The sequence below is a fragment of the Cheilinus undulatus genome, linkage group 18, assembly GCF_018320785.1.
Source record: "Cheilinus undulatus linkage group 18, ASM1832078v1, whole genome shotgun sequence".
In the NCBI taxonomy this organism is placed as follows: Eukaryota; Metazoa; Chordata; class Actinopteri; order Labriformes; family Labridae; genus Cheilinus; species Cheilinus undulatus.
The window spans coordinates 33,997,114-34,015,905 of record NC_054882.1 but is presented as its reverse complement, the minus strand read 5'-3'; the positions used below and the strand labels follow the sequence as shown (position 1 = coordinate 34,015,905).

The 18,792-nt window shown below is 38.3% G+C and overlaps 1 protein-coding gene across 7 annotated transcripts in view; it reads left to right on the top strand.

The window, feature by feature from the left end:
• The window catches only part of LOC121526194 (CAP-Gly domain-containing linker protein 4-like), a 74,253-nt gene that overhangs the window by 40,056 nt on the left and 15,405 nt on the right, over nt 1–18,792 (top strand). For 6 of the 7 annotated variants that reach the window (XM_041812639.1, XM_041812638.1, XM_041812635.1 and 3 more), the window contains 5 exons: nt 2,293–2,428; nt 4,745–4,870; nt 13,285–13,380; nt 16,716–16,910; nt 17,050–17,184. In XM_041812639.1, the coding sequence (XP_041668573.1) occupies nt 2,293–2,428; nt 4,745–4,870; nt 13,285–13,380; nt 16,716–16,910; nt 17,050–17,184 (688 nt within the window). The remainder of the gene's footprint in view (nt 1–2,292; nt 2,429–4,744; nt 4,871–13,284; nt 13,381–16,715; nt 16,911–17,049; nt 17,185–18,792) is intronic. The other variant, XM_041812641.1, reaches the window with a different exon arrangement.

Genomic DNA, 18,792 nt, shown 5'->3' with positions numbered 1-18,792 from the left:
CAGGGCCAGAGAGGTTTGGATATTTTTCCCCTTAATAAATAAAATCATCATTTAGAAACTTCATTTTGTATTTACTTGAGTTGCCTTTGTAAGATATTAAAATTGGTTTAAGTGTGATAAATACGCGAAAGCATCAGGAATCAGATAGGGTGCAAATACTTACAGCACTGTATACTCGTCTGATTGTCCCAGGCTCAAAATAATTTCGGGGGAACTATGAGGATAATGTGTTTGTATCGGGGGGATAAAAGCAGTGAAAATGGGTAGAGGCTGACTTGTTTACATAAATTGTGTTTATGGTGTCACTACATGGTGATAACCCATTGCTAGCCATTAGTTTAGCATTATCCTTACTGTCAGAAATAAACCTGCTTCATGCACACATTTTGAAAGCAGTTTTTAATGGTGGAAATAGCTGGGAATAAACAGTGTGAAAGAAGCTTCAAAGCTCAAAGAATCTTCAAACATGTCTGACGTTTATATCACAGGCTTTAAAAAGTGTCAGCAAATCTAAAGGAAAAAATCATGATAATGATGCCCTGTCTGTGTTTATATACTGAAGATAGATAGATAGATAGAAGATAGAAATATCTGAACTTAGAGCAGTCTCATTAGTCTTTTTTCTGCCTTTCTTTTCATTTTATGAAAGCAAAGTCATGTTTACCATCAGGGGTTTTGATGTATGCCAATAGTTTGTCTTGATACAAGATTGTAATGACACAGTTTAGTAAAAATCTAATTGTGCCTTTCTCCATAGCACAGCAACAGTAAAAACATTTTTGTCACCAAATACAGGGTGTTTTCTTACTTTTAACTTCTTAACACTGCTGGCAAACTCCTGCACACCATCACGCTCAAATTCCACATACTCTGTCAACACAGCAATCTGCACACGAAACGGAGTAAAGCACTTTCTCTCATCAGTCTTTGCAACTCCGTGTGCTCTGGTTTGTCTAGAGTGTGTGCCAAAAGTGCCACTTTTCTTTGCTCTGTTCAATATAGGCACAGAGTCTGTTCTTTGCAGAGGCTGCTGCCACAACACATCAATCCACTTAGAGAACACAATGCATGTACTCCCATTTGTGAACCAAATGACTCAACATTAGTCCCCTCCTGTGGCACAGGCCATCAGAGAGTCACAGTGGCAATATGTCACCATGCGTGAAGAAAGGTCAATTCTTTTAGGTGGACAATGTCTGGATTTGAGTGTCACCAGACATCCTTGCTAGAAAACATAATTCTTATAACTTCCTAATGGACTTAACCATCGTACATGCAAAAATTTCATGGAATAGTTTCAAAATGAACAGCAAACCAACCTCAGCAAGACAAAGTAACATGTTTTTACACTACTCTAATGTTGGACTCAGTTGCTATTCTGTGATCTCAAAATTCCTGCATGAACTCCTGTGATCTCACATGATTTTCCATCTCTAGCTGCCCCGACCGTTGGTCAGAGTTTAACCGAGGTGATCACACAATGCTGCAGACACTATGTCAGGAATTTGTGGGTTAATGTCTCATCGAAGCTTGAAGACCCAAAGTTTTAGTAGTTTCAGTACGAGCCAATTTTGAAATAAGAATATTGCATCATTTGGATACACGAGATAGAAGAAGCAAAGGTTTTAACAATCTCATATCAAACAAAACTCTGCTCGAAATGATACAGAACCAGCTTTGAGTCACCTAGTATTTGCTGACTGAAAGAAACTGAGCCCTGCCTTTCTTCAGTTATTGTGTTCAATGAGAGCTTTAAAACCTCTGTAACCAAAAGTAACAGATATGATTTTTCGGAGCTGCCATCTGCTGTGTCCCTTTGCTGTGTAATGGAAAAGAAAACTGAACATAGATGCAAACAGAGTCATGTTAGAAATAAGAAAATACTAATTCTAGCTCTGTTGGACATTTTCTCTGGAAGAATCATCCATTAATAGACCTTTTTGTACCGCACTGAGAACAGAAGAAAGTGAAGCGAGTTGTTGGGATTGACTGATCAAAATTTGTATTATCTTTCTAGCATTTTGGTGCAGTGTAACGCTTTTATCTTCCTTTCCCCTTTTAATCGTTTTTCTCCTCTGTTTTACTGCATACTGATGCATCAGACTGTTGTTGAGTGCCTGGTAGGGGTTCTGCCCTTGACATAATGCATGGCATGAGGATGTAATGATTTCCCAAACTGCTCCTTCACAGCGCAGTCCTTTTTCTGCATATCTTGATTTCATTTTGATTTGTTTTTCACACAGTGTTTAAAGTTGTTTTCACTCTCTGTGGTGTGTAATTGTGTGTAAATAGGTTGGCACTCTGCGTTTCTGTGGGAGCACTGAGTTCTCGGGGGGTCTGTGGGCCGGAGTGGAGCTGGACAAACCGGAGGGAAAGAACGATGGCTCGGTAGCAGGCGTTCAGTATTTCACCTGTCGAATGAAACATGGTAGGTCAGCAAACACACAGACTCATCCAAATGCTTCATCTCTTACTTCACAGTAATGACTCTATGGGACTTAAATTGTCTAATCTTGTGTTCAATGCTATCTAACAAACTATTGGATTTGCCCTATTTACAAACTGTCATTACAATGAATGCTTTCAAATTAGTGTTTTTCCTTCTGTTTTATTCATTTGTCTTATTTGTCATACATTTCTTGAATCAAGCTCAGTTCAACAGTTTTATCGGTTAAAGTGTTTCAAAAACAATTTTTGCAATAGTAAAATGACTGATTGGAAATTTAAGCAATTATAAGTACTGTATATCAAATCACTCACACTTAAAATTGATAACTGCATATAATTGAATGCTTGGGCAACATATTATAAAGTATTGGTAAAAGAAATAAGCATATTGAAATTCAAGCAGGTGTTTTTATCTAATTTTTGGTTAAAATATTTCAAACACTTGTTTAAAAGCAGATTACAATGCTGTGAAAAGTATGTGCCCTCTTCCTGATTTCTTATTTTTTGCATATTTGATAAACTTCAATATTTCAGATCATCAAACAGATTTTGATGTTAGACAAAGATAACCAGAGTAAATACAAATCCCCTAAATCAAACATGTCTGACAATTCAGAGAGGCTTAAAGATCTTAAAAAGCATTATATCATGCCGGGATCTAAATAAATCCAAGAACAAATGAGAAACAAAGTCATGGACATCTATCGGTCTGGAAAGGGTTAAAAAGCCATTTGTCATGTTTGGTACTCCAGCAAACCACATTGAGAGCCATTACTCACAAATGTTGAAAACTAAAAACAGTCACAAACCTTCATGTAATGGCCGGTCCACCAAAATGACCTCAAGAGTGCATCAACTACTGATCCAGGAGGTCACAAATGAGCCTGGAACAACATCTACAGACCTGCAGGTCACACTTTCCTGTCAGAGCCCCCCTTTGGCAGATTGAAATATGTTCAGGCCCCTCCACCACTCAGCATCACTATTTACATGTGAAAATGTGTAAACATATGACAAACACTGTCATTTACCGTTTTTGCGAACATCAACCTATCTTTTTTTTATTTACTAAAACACAAAAAACCTAAAAGAATTTGTAGAAATAACTAAAATAATTTAAACATAAAAATCAGTAAACATCTGATTCTCTGAAGATGAACAGCTGCATGAGAAAAAAACCTCAGTGAGCATCTTTTAAGATCAGTACTCCCAGTCCTGAAGTAATTTTATGCAGTTGTAAGAATGCCATTCTCAGTTCATATGATGTTCAGTTTTGATCTGTATTTTTTTCTTGATAGAGGCAACAGCAGAAAATCTTTCTCACACTGGTAGTATGTGGCAAAAAGGGAGGAGTGTGGTGTCTCTCCTGCCCAGAAGGGGTGCTCCTTTTCCCCTCCAATCCAAAATGCAGACCATGTCTTGGACTTGTACTACAACTGCATGGTTGAATCTGAGGTGACATCAATGAACTGTGACTCTTCTACAGTGCTGAAGCCTTTACCTGGTGTTGCTTAGCCCTGCCACGCCCCCCTTGAAGGTCCACACCCCACTTAGTGCTTTCAAACAGACATAGTTCTGGTTCTGGCTCTGGCTTCATTCTGGAGTCTCAGAACCTTGGTGCTTTCTGGTGAATCAGCTTGTGTTCACACCAGTTTAAGTGGAACCAGAGGACATAATGGACATGTATCACCACGTCCAGCTCCACTTTTGTCCAAGTCTTTCTTTCTGTTCTGGTATTCCTTCTTCAGTTTCTGGAGTTAATTAATTATTTGGTCTGGTGTTCAGGTGAACCCAGCCCTCTCTCTCTCTTCTACAAGTTCGGCATATAACTTGTTATTTCTTGTTCTACTCTCCAGCTTCACCTGGAATTCTGTTGATGCCCAGATCACTTGTTTTTTTTGGGGGGGGGTTGAATGTGCCCAGTTAAAATTTAGGTTGAGGAAACTGGCTTGCCAGTTTGAAACGCCTAATTGGGAACCACTGAGTTATGTTCAGTGTTCATGATTCAACAATAAGAAAGACTGGGAAACATCGGCATGCATGGGAGAGTACCAAGACCACCTCCAACCAAAAACAACACAAAAGCTCATCTCACATTTGCCTAAAACCATCTTGATGATCCCCAAGACTTTTGGAGAAATATTCTGTGGACTCAGATCAATTGCTAGAAAACAGTCATAATCTAAGGATAAAAAACAACAGAAGAGATTATACTCAGTAACATCATTTTTACCAAGAAACTGAAATCTATAGACTCTGTGTGGTTTTAATCCTTTTAAATGTTTTTTCTCTCTAGGAATCTTTGCCCCCCTTTCAAAGATAAGCAAACCTTTGGAAAGACATAAAACCAGCATCACAAAGGCACCTGTACGCCCTTCACGTCGCATTGACTTGTCTCGCATCACCTCCAAGATAAACACAGGTAGGGAACCAGTTGTTAACATCTCCTTAGACTTCCTTTCAGTAGTTTTGATCAAAATGTGCCTTTGTTTCTTTGGTATTCTGTCAAAATGTGAAAATGATACATATGATGCATTATATAGGATGAGTAGATCCCTACGAGACGAATACAGATGGTGTAGAGTGTACTCTGCCTGGCTCTGTTCGTATCATTTTAGTTGTGCTCGGGTTCTGTTAGGTCACTCTGAGGATCACAAGTGCAGACAAGTTTGCCTGAGGAGTTCTCCCACATAGTATTGTCAATAAAAAAAAGACCTAAAATTACCAAGTGATGACATGACTTACAAAGACAGTGAAAGCAAATAGCTTGTTGAGCTGGAGGGCAAAGAAATGTGTGAACTTTTTCAGACATTGTTGCAAAAAGATGTCAAAGGGGCAAATGCAGCCTCCTGTCATAGGTAAGCTCAGTCCTCTGGAGGGGACTGGTTGATATTACAGTGATATTTCATATGACAAACACAAACAACTGCAACAGTCTCATAGGAACACAAGTAACAGTGTTAGTTTGATGATTGACCTCTTAAATATGGTCTTTTAGTTTGAAAAATCATTCTTAAAGTGCATTCACTTGAGTGGGGTTGGGACAGAACCAAAAAAGGAGTTGACCTTGCTTTTCCATTTCTCATCACCTTGGGAATAATGTGCTGAAAACAACATAACAAGTGTTTGTGGTAATAGCCCCCCATTTTCTGCTAACTGAATTACAACACCATCCACTTCCTCTGTGATATTCTGGCAGTCAACCTTTAATTCTTTATTCTTTCTCATCATTGCCTGAAGTCGGATGATATTGGAAAGTTCTGTTTAATTTTGTAAATAAAGCCCTGTGTAAATTATCAGTAGAATAAAGCTTTTATTCATTTATTGGCAAAGTTTTAAAGTGTGGAGGACACAGTGAGAGACAAAGTCCCCCGAGAGCAATAAAAGTAAACAATGGCAGGGAGTCTCAGAAATTGCCAATCCAATCTTCTAAATATCTCTTAATGTAATTTGTACTTTCCAGTTGTTCTGACTGAATGTGTTTTTGTTGATGGGTTTGTGGTGAGAGAAGGTCAACTCTGCTTGGGAACTATATCATTGGAGTATATTATCCCTGCATGTTGAGCCAAGCCAAAGAGGAGGCCTTTATTTTGAAAAAGAGACGATCATTATCTGCACAAACTGGCTAATATGGGCTGTGACAGCATTAGTGTCAGAGAGAGACACCTACAGTAGGTTCATCTCCAACCAGTCACTATGGTCCAGTTTTATTAGAAAATATCTGATCAATAGATTGCTGATCAACAAGACCGATCCCCTGTAGTTAGTAGGTGATCACTCTGCAGCTGAGAGACTAACTGTGTGTGTGCTCTAGGTTAACCATGTAAGCTGCCACCCAGTAAGTATTAAGCACATCAGCACTGTGGATCAAATTAAACTGAAATGCAATATCTTTGACTGTCTGCTTGAAAAAAAACTCTGTCAACTCATCTGCTGCTGCTGCTGGTCAGTTATCTTCCTTATCCTCTACTGAAATCAGCTGTGGTAAAATCTCCCAAACTTTGTAACATGCCTGTATGTTAAAAGTATTAATCCTCATTTGTTGAAAATGAGGCAACTGGCGTCACGTTATCATGTGTTTGAAGTCTGGTTCGTAAAAAGATTATTATGGGAGTGTTAATAAAATGCCATCATAATGTGTTCAAGTTAGTGATGTCTGATCAATCGATTATTCGATTATTTAAGGTCCATAATTAGTGTAATATTTTTCATACGATTACGATCAGTCATATGCTTTATTGTGATTTTCATCTGACTTTGGTTAACCCTAACCCTAACCCTCCCTTTCACATTTGAACTATGGTACCAATTCCCGGTACATGTGAATCGGTACACACTTTTATGTGTAAACATACAATAATAAATGTTATTACATGTATAGAATAACCTCAAAACCTCTGAATTTTAGATCAAAACACTATCAAATATCAAATATCTGCTCTGTGCACTTGTTTTAAAAAAGAAATGTGGTCCAGTTCTGATTGAACTGCCATTTTCCTACAGCTACATCTGCGCTAACAGCAACCGCAGCAACAACCATTGGATATACTGGTAAACCCCACCCGTAACAATCGCAAACCCGTGCTGAGGCAGACCGGGAGAAGAGTGAAAACATCTTTTCTCTCATGAAAAGCTTTCAGTGCCGCAGCAACTCCCGCTGTGGCTACTTCCAAGCTAATCACTCTACTAGCAGCCATTGTACTCAACCACTCACACAATAACTAATCATTTCCCCCGTAATGATCACAGACTCATACCAAAGCAAGTCGGCAGAAGAGTAAGAAACTTGAGTGTTTTTAGAAAGATTTATTTTACACAGAAACAGGATCTAGTCCTGGCAAAACTGACACTATGCTAAAGCTACATCCAAGGTATTCACCGCACAGAGGCAGCCATTGCAAACGGCTTTGAATACAACTAAAACCCACCCGTCACTACCGCCTTGATCTCCTAAAATGATGCTTATTGTCCCAAACAGTGTTTGATTCGGCACCAATGTGGATTGGAGCTTTTCAAGATGGATTTGCCTGATGACAGACATGGAGTCTGGCAAACCCATCTGCTTTGCAAGGTTAACAGAGCATAGCGCCAGCAGAGGTCCACTGTGCTCCCTGAACCACCATTAGATACCGCTACTCCTCCGCAACTCTTTAGGGCCCTGAGGCACAGCTAACTTAAAGATGATCTAAAAACAGACAAACTACAGGACATCCTTGATATGTTAATCTCTCCTTTGTATTGCTTTTCTTGGACCTTTATCATCTTAGTCTGCCCTTTTTCATCCAATAGGAACAAATCATGTTTTAGGTGGGTCCTCTCAAAACCATTGATAATACAAACTGAGAAACATGTCATCTACTACTGACTAAGTTTAAATAAAGATTAGGCAGAGCCCCAACCCTGAAAAAAGTTGTGGCACTATGTAAAATGTTAATAAAAACAGAATGCAATGATTTTCAAATCTTATAAACCTATATATAGAGGAACCACTGGCTGTAAAAAACTGTATCTATGCCCAATGTTCGTCTGCCCCAGTGTTTCTGGATTTTGGGTTGTACTTAAAAGCTGTCCATGTGTACCATTGGTAATTTATCTTATAGTATGATGGTGATTTTTGACAAAAGTGGCAAAGAAGTTATGCAAAATCAGTGGGGATTAAGCAGCCTGGAGAGTTAAAGAAGAGAGGGAGTATTTTTAGTAGGAAGAATGCATCAGTCAGAGAGGGATGGCATTTTGTTTTCTAACTTTTTTGACTTTCTATTTTTCTCTTTTATGTTAGTTTTGTTCTGATGCACAAATAAACACCCCCTCGTCCACCCAACTCTGTGACTCTGCCCACAGACACCTGCAGGTCTGATAGCCACAACACTGCAGGCTAGTTTAACTAGGTCATGGTACACTTAGATACGCCCCTTTTCTATCTTGCACACATGCACTCTCAACCCCCTTTAGCAACAGATGCTGACAGACAACACTTCTCTGTTGTTCTTTTGGGAAGATGGCAGGTAACAATACCAAAATGAGTGCCTGCACAGGCAGCTCTCCTGCTTACACAGTAAGTCTGTATCCTTTCATGAGGGGTCTGAGTCACTGTGCGTTGTCCAGATGATGCCATCAGGTGAGTCATGACTCAAGCTGATTGCCCCTCTTGTGCCAGAAGAGGCTGCCTCAACTTTTCTAGTTTATGTGAGTCACATTACTGCCTGGCAGGAATTATTGCATTTTAGTTTTCACATTCATCCTCCTTGGATGCTTTGTTAAGGGAATTTGAAGTCTGTGCTAAACAACAATGCATATATTAGACAAGATCTTCCCCTTTAATGCCCAAATCCACAGAACTCCAAATATTGTCCATTAGAAAATATCCCTGAGACCCTGAGGACCTTGTTACATGGGGACCTTGTCATTTTAAACTTCAGTGGTTGTTGTGCCTCTTAGTGCTCATATCTGTATCGTGTTGTCATAATATTCAGATGTTTTGAAGGCCGATAGATGCAGACGTGACTGGAATAGTAAACCTCAGAGTAGCCTGTGGAATTTGGTGATTGATAGTCCAATTAAGCAGGGTTTAATAACCAGGGCATAGACAGCCTGAATAGCCTGGCAGCCATTCATCACAAGGAGTATGTGAGTGTGTAATGTGTGGCATACAATGTGTGTGAGGGCGTGCTTGCCACCACCCCCGCACAACCCAGGAACCAGACTAATTTATGGCCAAATAATTTTAAGGGCCTTTGTAAGCCTTTTACTGCCCAACCTCTGAGCGCCACCTGTGTTTTAGCTTCCCACCGGATCAGTCGTACACATCACTCGCTCGTGTGTATCTAAAGATTGGACGAGTCATAGTGGAAATGTCTCGTCTTGCTAACCAGGAGGGACACACACAGCAGAGTGCCACGATGGCCCCTATTAGAGTGTGTCAACTGTAGCTCAGGCCTCAAAGGGCAGCGGGGAACAAAGACAGCTCTCACAAAGCAACACTACTTGATTTCATAAAGCCCCAGATTGTGCCACAGTCTGTCACTTGAAGCCAAAGTCAGTATGTGGAAGGGATAGATAGAGCCAGGAGGTCCCTGCGTGCTAAAGGTCAAGTGACAACAATGTTTGGTATTCTGAGTTGAAATGTGGTCTTCTCATTGGAGTTCAAAGGAGAGAGACAACTCTGCCTCTGAGGGGAGCATTTCACAGCTCTTTCCAAATGTGAGCTGAAATGGCAATCAATACCATGCTGATTTGAGATCTTTCACAGTGCAAAATAAAGTTTAAACTTGGATAAAATATTAATGACTTCAGAGTAATGTAGGGTGGTTTGTTTGGCACATTTGAATCCTAAATGGATATAGTTGTTTTTCCTCCTTAAATCTCTTTAGATACAAAGGTATTTATTTCATGATCTATTAAAGAACAGAATATAAAAAAATTATAACCATCAACCAATATCTTTGTTGTGCTTATTCATTAAACAATGTCAGAGATATAGACCTTGACCAGTTTATAGTTTACAATACACAGAGCATCGTAGGTAGGGAGTGAAGGCACAGGTATCAGTGCATGATGAATGGTTGTTGGAGAGCCATTAGTCTGTTAACAGACTACAGTCTGCAGTGTTATTCGCACACTCCACTGGTAAACTGAGTAACCTTAGAAAATATGATCCATTGAAGATTCTACTAGTATTCCTTCTGGCTAATATGGACCAAACTTTACTTAGTGGCAATCTTAACTTATCTCGTCAAAATAAGATTGATAAGGTGATGACCTTTAATGAACAAAAGCAACGTCCAAGGTCTATTCAAGACAGTCTGGCTGCAGACAGTTCATCTCTCACAGTCACCCTCACAGACCATTCATCTGAGATGCTGTATATAAGAATGGAAATACAAGCAAAACTTTATTGAAAAATTATTGGATTAAACTTCTATTTAGGGTTAGGTTAAGTGTCAAGGGAGTGGATAGAATACCAAAAGTTAAAAATTAAAAACCTGGCCTGCAAAATCTGATTAAAAACATGTACTAAAGCAGAGTAAACAGTCTGCTTACAGGAAAAGCTTGTCCTCCATGATATCCTTCTTAAAAACATCATTCTAAAGTTAATAAATAGGGTAGTTCCAGTATTAGAAATATGTCCGATACTGTTTAAAATGCAGGTGTTGGTATTGGCGAGTACACAAGTTTGTGCACCGATTCAATACCTTTTGGTTTAGCTTTATATTTGCTTCGTGTAGTCATGCTTAATATTAAATGTTAGTGCTATAAACAGGAAATCAATTCTTCTTTGCTGCCAGAAACCACTGCATGCACAGGCTACAGTCTATTGGGCTACCGTTTTTAGAGCAGCGAAGAAGAAGCAAAGGAGAGGACCCACTGCAGCAGCAAAGAATGGTGGCTGCGTGACGGTTTTTCTCTGAATGTAATCGTTAAAATGCCTTCCAGACCCATGCTATTGTACATGACAAGAAGTTACAAAATTTTATTAAAAGATAAATAACTTTTGAACCACAAATTGTTGCCTCTTACTAGTTTTTCCTCTTGAGGCTAGCTGTTGTGTGATCGCCATTGATGTGGTCGATGCCTTTTAACCCCTTACAGCTGCATTTTAAGCGAGCCTGGAACTTGTGTGACTTTTGGGGACTTAAATGATCAAATCCACAGCAATCCTGATATTGAATGTCTTTTTTATCAATTTTAATCAAATTATGATCATTTATTACAGCTAGCCGAATGCTAACCGCCATATTGCTCACCCTTTGTGAGGATGTGTCAGCCAATGGCAGGCTGTTCTGTAATCACGTCATGCTACCTAAATAGAGCATAATGGAGAGCGATAGAGCGAACCTCTGTGTAATTCTTATTTTAATATTTAGCAGTAAAACTCAATAAGCAGCAGAAAAACAACTTTAGGGTCACAGAGATGCTGTACATTATGATTCTATTTGTTGAGCCATGCTCTGAGTCCAATATAGGTCTAAAACAATTTGCTAGTCAGTCCAGAAAGTTCACACTGGTATCAGATCAGTACCCCGTATCAGCCGATACCCAACACTTTGGTATCAGAATTGTATTGGGAAGGAAAAAATGGTATGAGAACATCCTTATTAATAAACCTCATGAGTCCTTCTGTTTAGTTTTATTTTACGACTTGTTGCCTTGAATTGGTAAGAAAGCAGAAACAGGTGAGAGACAGAGTGGGGAATAACATGCACTAAGGAGCCACATGCTGGATTTGATCTCAGGCCATTGGCTGTGAGGACAACAGCCTCTGTGCATGGGACAAGCGGATATAAATGCTACGCTACCAGCACCTTATACACCAAACATTAATCCACAATGAGCACAGCACTAAGGAAAATTTAGCAAAGATACAGTGAGAAAGAAAACCTTCTTTTTAACAGGCAGAAACTGAAGTCATGACGAACAGCCATCCACTGAAGCTTCATTGGGTTTGTGAGGAGACAGAGCAAAATACGGAAGAGAGAGATTGGTAGAGACAACAATTAAAGGAATAACTATGAATAAAATAAAATTAAGGCTACTTTGGCCATCCATTTTATCAGCTTATTTTCATTGCTACAATACCAAAATAGTTACATTAATATTCATATTAAACAGTTATAACTATTTATTATAATGGACTGCTCAATGTTATATTAGCATTAGCAACTATAATGATCTTGAAATGGAGAGGTTAATATAGGAGTTGAATTTGAGCAGCTCTCTTTAAGATGTACTATGAGGATAGATGTAATGCTGAGACTGATAGCAGCCTGATGTGTGGTATTGCAGGATCTACCCTGTATGAGAAGAGACTGATCACTCGAATTTTCACATTAGCAGCTATAATAGCAATGAAAAAGGGGAGATTCTTACAGCCATTAAAGTTGAGCACTTATTAAATCAACTAAAACATTTATCTTAATGATGTTAGATGCAGGACTGATATTGATTATTGTGGAAGTTGGAGTCATGCAGGTTCACAGCAGCAGGATGTCCATGCCAATAATCCAGAATAACCCATGGAACAAAGGAGACTAGGAGCTCCTAAGAAGATAAATGGTTGTCAAGAAGTGATATAACAATCACATTGATGATAATCTTAGGGCTATAAACTAGTAAAAGAAATCATTTCTGTTTTCTTGTGCTAGAAATGTTGTTTCTCATGGTGTTCCATTTGAGTCAGTACCAAGATTTCTTTTGAAGTCTGTTTTTCTTGTTCTTTTGTGTTCGCTGTCATTGGGGCTTTTGTGTGGGTGTTACTGCTTGTCTCAGCATATTTAAGTGTTTTTATTGTGTGTCGGAGTTAAAGAGTCTTAGTTCAATCAAGAAAAATTGCCTCTAAGTATTTTTTGTTTCACTGCTACTCGACAATGTCATGCTGTCCCTTATTTGCATTTCTTCTTTCTCTCATGCTTTTTATCTTCTGTGTAGCTTCTCTCTCTCTGCCTTTAACTTTAACTCTAGTACTCCTAACATGCTCTGTTTTTTACTTAACCTTTGTTCATGAATTTTTCATTGTAATTCTGCATATTTTGCTACACTTAATAAGCTTCATAAAATGCCTTTCTGTGTATTTATCTTATTCAATTCCCTTTGCTATGACCACAACAGATGTAATGCTGGCATATAACATACCAGTAAGCATCCTAGTTTAGCAGATCTCAGCGGTAAAACATGGAAAATGTAAAGCAATGTTTGTTTTTTTAAGTTAAGTTATGCAGAAGAAATGTTTATTATTTCTTTTAAAAATCTTTTAATCAGATCACTTATTGATTACTAATATGAGAATATTCTGTGTGTGTACATAGTCACCATGTCTTTTGTCTGTGTGTGGGTGGAAAGGTTTATCTCCTTCTGTCGATAAACCCCTTGACAATCACAAGAGACTTCCTGGTCCCAGTGAGGGCTCAGTGAGAGACGCCTCAGTGACAAAGACAGGTATCAGAATAACGACTGAGTGGGCTTTGATGCACTCTCTATTAGAGAGCAGGCTGTGGGAGTGAGTTTAAAGGAATGTGTTAAATAACTCTTTTGTTGAAACTGAAATTATTCAAATCTTTGTCCGACTCAACCCCCATTATCCCCTGTCTCTGATAATTAGTGCACCTTAATAACTGAATACAACCTCACAATCCATCTGTGCTTAGTTTTACAGAAACATTCAAGGTCTTTCAGAGATATATGTAATATTAATATGAATATTTACTTAATATTTTTCTTATTGTGCTATAAGCTATGGGTTGCACCAGCTCTGTGCAAGTTCAAACATAGCCTAGATTGGATATAAGTTCTTCCTTACAACAGAGCTTATGCTGTACACTCAGCTAAGATAGTTTTAACAAAGGCTAAACTTTAAACTTAAATCTTACACCCACATCCTAGTAGGTGTAAGTACTCTGTACTTAAGGTTGTCAAAGTGTATTATTGTTCTCAACTGGTCTAGCCTCAGGACTCACCAATATCTTTGACAAATTGCGACCCAAATTTCCAAAGATTTCCAACAATGCACATTTGGTAAATAAAAATGTTGCACTAAAGACCTTGGATGGAACCAAATTTATGACAGAAAGAAGAGAAAGGACAAAACTGACATGTTAAACACCCCCTTTTCCCCATGATAATGTGTAAATTTTGGCCAATTTTCCAGCGATCTTGAGAAATACTTCATCAACATGGTAAAAGCAGCTCTTTAACTGCAAGAAAAGAAGATAAATGAGTTGATATATTGATAAAAAATTCAAATTTGCCCATTTTCACAATAAAGAGTAAAATAAATGGTATGGTTGCATATTCTTCAGAGACTTTTGCCACCATTTTTTTTTCTAGACACCCATTGGCGACCCACTGAAAACTGCTCGGCGACCCAATTTTGGGTCCTGACCCACCAGTTGAGAACCTCTGGTTTAGAAAATGGGGAAGCTTGGAGGATGTAGAGGAGCAGAGAGTTTTAGAAGCTGTTTGGTGTCAGCAGTGCATTCCCTGTAATCAGTTACACTCCTCAGACATGTATGATGATTTTATTGGGACTTGTGCTTTTTTTTTCCATGAGCAGACATAATTTCAGCCATCCATCCAGCATTAAAGTATTGTTAAAATGCTTCAAGTAATTGATGATTTCATCACTCTATGCTCCTCTTGTTATTTTACACTAGCTGTAAGTTTACGGTGGAGGCTTTAACCTAATCAAGATGCATTTGCAAATTTTACATATGTTTTTGTTGCCATTTGTCAATGAACGGCAGTTAACTGAGGTCAATTTCAGCCATTTGTCTGTTCAATGACAATTTAGGACAAGAGGCAGTGTCATTATAAATACTGCACTGAATAATGCCTGTTGCTGATTGATCACATGAAGTGAAAATGTCATATTTGGGACAGTATTTTGGTTATTTTAGACATGATGCTATACTAATTAGACTGAACCTTACATCTCTGTGATATAACCAAAGTATGACACGACTGTCACAGTCTAATCAGTTTCCCCATAGGGCTTCATGCAGATTACACCATAACTACAGACTTAAATTGTGCGTAGCTGGTGCAGCAGACCACATGCGTTTCCCTGCATTTTAAGATAAAAGAATATGATAAGTACTGTACCTGAGGTACTATTTTTTGGCCATCTGATATTGAATATTCTGACATCTGACACAAGACTTCATTTTTCATCTGCTTGTCAACGTTAATACCCTGAGTTAAAACTTCAGAAACAGGAATAAAGTTAAATTAAAGAGAAGGCCTCAAGGAGCACATTGTTATATGCTCCGACATGCAGATTTATGTGTAGAGATGGGTAAAATCTAAATTGTTATGAGGGATAAATGGTGGCTTTTGAGTCAGGGTTTTAGCCAGTGTGTTCTTCCTCTTAATCTTGCCACATAAACAAACACATAATCTTGGGTGATCAGTGCTTCACGGACTAAAACAGGAAACAAAACTATCCCAGCCAAAAATATTGTGCCCCTTTTTCCAAATCTAATCTCATGTTTCAGTGTCTATATACAGTGATTATTTTAAGACTGATAAACCACAGCAGAAATGATAAAATCAGCAGTTATTTCTGTACATAGACATGAACTCTTGAAGGCCGATGAGCTGAAACCTTTTGTACTAATGTTTGCTTAATTTGGAGAAGCTATATAGTCATCACTCAAGTGGCTCCAACTTGTTTGTAGCTGAGTGTTTCCTCTGTCATTGGCTCAGATTTAAAGACCCTGTAAAGAGAAATCCAAAATTTTTGTCTTAACACACTAGATATGTTGGAATATGGTTGGTGTAAACACTATGAGCCACAGTGCTCTACAGATCATTAAAGTATCATAACAGATTTGAGCCAGAAAACAGACTTTGTCTTTGCTCTGATGTGGAGACTGGCAGCTGCTCTGTTCATAAGGTCAAGGGAAAGGATAATGAGGTGAGTACTTTCCACCATTCAGATTGTGACATTTTTTAAATTTGAGAGGAATGTATTTCTTCTCAGTGGGCGGGACTTCAGCTCATTTAAACAGACACACCCACACCATCCTGGAGCAGATTTTACAGTTTCATTTTTCATGATTTTGAAACTTAATTTTGCAAACTTAGAGATGTTTTATTTAACTGAAATTTGAACTAGGGGTTCATAACACAGTGACCTGTCGTTCAACAAACCTAAATACAGATTCATTTTCACTTTAGAGGGTCTTTTATCAATTAGTAGGAATTTGGCATGTAATGACCTTATGCCCTGTGAAGGTCTATTAAAGTTAAAAACCTTAATGAGGTTCAAATAGAGTCTCAAAAGTGAAATCTCATTCCCTTAAGCTTACAAAGGATTAGCATTTGGGTATCTAGTTTGTTTTTCTGTCACAGAGTTCAAACTGTGAAGAATTGAGCTCTTTTGCTTCCTTAAAACCATGTAACTCTTTTATTTCTGGAAAAAAAAAAAAAACAGTTTAAGTGTTTGGATCTGAGTGTTGTAGATACTGTCACACAGAGAAGAGCAGAATTGAAAAATGAAGCCTTATTGGATTGATTGTTGTATTCAGTATTAAGAGAAGAAGCACTCAGTGTTGTGCTGTGTGGTTTTAAAAAGCAGAATGGATAACACAACTAATGTCTCAGTGGAGCCAAGGCACCCAGTATTTGCATGTTTTTTTTGAGTAATGCACAGTAAAGATCATAGTCATGTGCCCTAAAAAATGTATCGTTATTGAACTTCTGACTCTCTTAGACTCCTGTCGGACTATCCGGTTCCGTGTGTCACTCATGCCTCTCTGTTGATGTCATCACAGGGGTCCTTTCTCGCTCTCTCTCCTCATCATCCTCTTCGCTGGACTCCCGGCCTGCACCTGGTTCTCGACCTCGCCCACTGCCTAGGCAGCATCCTTCTGCCAGGCAGCGAAGGGAGCGGGTTTCCCCGAGTCCAAAAACTATCCCTTCTCAAGGTCTCCAGTCGTCTCCTGACACAACTGCACTTACTAATGCAGGTCTGTACAATAAAATGTTTTACATCATATGTACGTGTATGTTAACAATAACTAAATGATGGTGGTGTACTTTTATTAATGCAACTTAAACCGAGAGAAATAACAAAATAGTAGAACCCTCTTTGTTCATCTCTCCCAGGTGTTCGAAGCCGAACCCCCTCAGCTAGTAGTTCTGTCTGTGGGGGCCCCGAGGTGCATGTGGGGGAGAGGGTGCTGGTGGTTGGTCAGAGGACTGGTGTTGTCCAATTTTATGGAAAGACCAGCTTTGCTCCAGGTCAGTTATCAAACCTGATGTTGTCCCTGCAAATCTTTTAGGGTTGAAACAAGACTTTAAACTGATTGTGTTTATCCATGTGTCCACTCTGGGTTTGCTTTGTTTTTTTTTTTGGTTTTTTTTGTTTTTTTTTAAGACATGCATATTCTAGGCCTAATTTCCACTGAAAAAATTAAACTGACCTATGATAACTTAAAACGATATAAAACCCAACTCATGTATTTTAAAGAGGTAAGCTCTATAAAGTTTCATTTCTTAAAAATAAAACCTGTGTCTCAAAGCTACAAGGTAGGGCTACACTAGTAATTAAATTTTAATTGCAGTCCCAATTTTGACCTTCTTGCAATGAAAGAAACATGATTAACTGCAAATATTTACATTAGTAATGCATTCCAATAGTTGCCATATTAGGTTTAGATATCAACTAACATTTAATAAAATACATTCTTATGTCAGTATAAGGACTGATCTTTTTGGCATTCACTCCTTATATATTTTTGTTTGAGTACAGATATTGTGGATCAGTTAGTTAATGTTTGGCCAGATGTTAGGGGCAGATATAGGACAAAATGCTTGGTCAGATTTTATTTGTCTCAGTGCAGTCCAGCCCAGTCTGGCAACAGATTTGTAGCCATAGATAGTTTCTAAGATAAGATAAGATAAGATAAGATATTCCTTTATTAGTCCCACAAGGGAAAATTCCAAATTTTAAAGTAAACCTAAAACAACACAAAAAGTCTGTAAAATTAAAAGATAATTGTGATTAATAATCAAGATTTCAGTGATGATTAAAATTGACTTTGGCTAAAATCATGCAGCCCTACATCAAAGTCAGAGAGATTCTAGGAGAAGTCTGTATTTATGATGACAGCATATTCTGTGCTGGGCTAATTCGCATTGAATTTATTGGAATCTACAAGATTGTAAAAACTGAAGAGCAGTGTTGGGGTAGTTATTAAAAAAAACAATCACAATGTGCAAAAAATCATCTAATTGCAATTTTCTTTCTAATATTTGGATTGCGATTTATTGGGGTCAGTATTAGATACCTCATCTTATTTTTTTTTTGTTTTTACAAATTAAAGCAATAAATCATTCTATATTAAAACCAATGTCGATGTATATTTGGAAACAGTTCAATTATTTCAGAAGCAATTAATCCATTGGAGCATGAATCTGATTATGAGGGTGCAACAAGCTTTAAGCTATAAAGGAGGCAGCTGGGGTGGGGAAGGTGAAGTTTTTCCAGCAGCAACAGCAGCAGTGTGGTGCATCAGCCTTAATACAAGCAGGGGTTAGTGAGAAGTATGTTATATTCAAATGTTTTGAAAGAAAGAGCTGCGATTGGCTGTGGGAGCTGGTAGGCAATAATTGGTATCATCCGGCTGGGGATATGAACTAGGGCAGAACAATTTAAAAAAATCTAAGTTTAATTATTTTTGCTCATATTGCACATTTTTGAACAGCTGCTTTGTTGAAGGGGATTAAAGTTTTATGCCACTTGTTTTGATTAAGAAACACAAAAAGGAGGATTTTTGTAAACCTTCCCAAAAAAAAATATTGGCACATAGATGCTTGCATAATGTGCATAAAATCTCCACTGCTGCA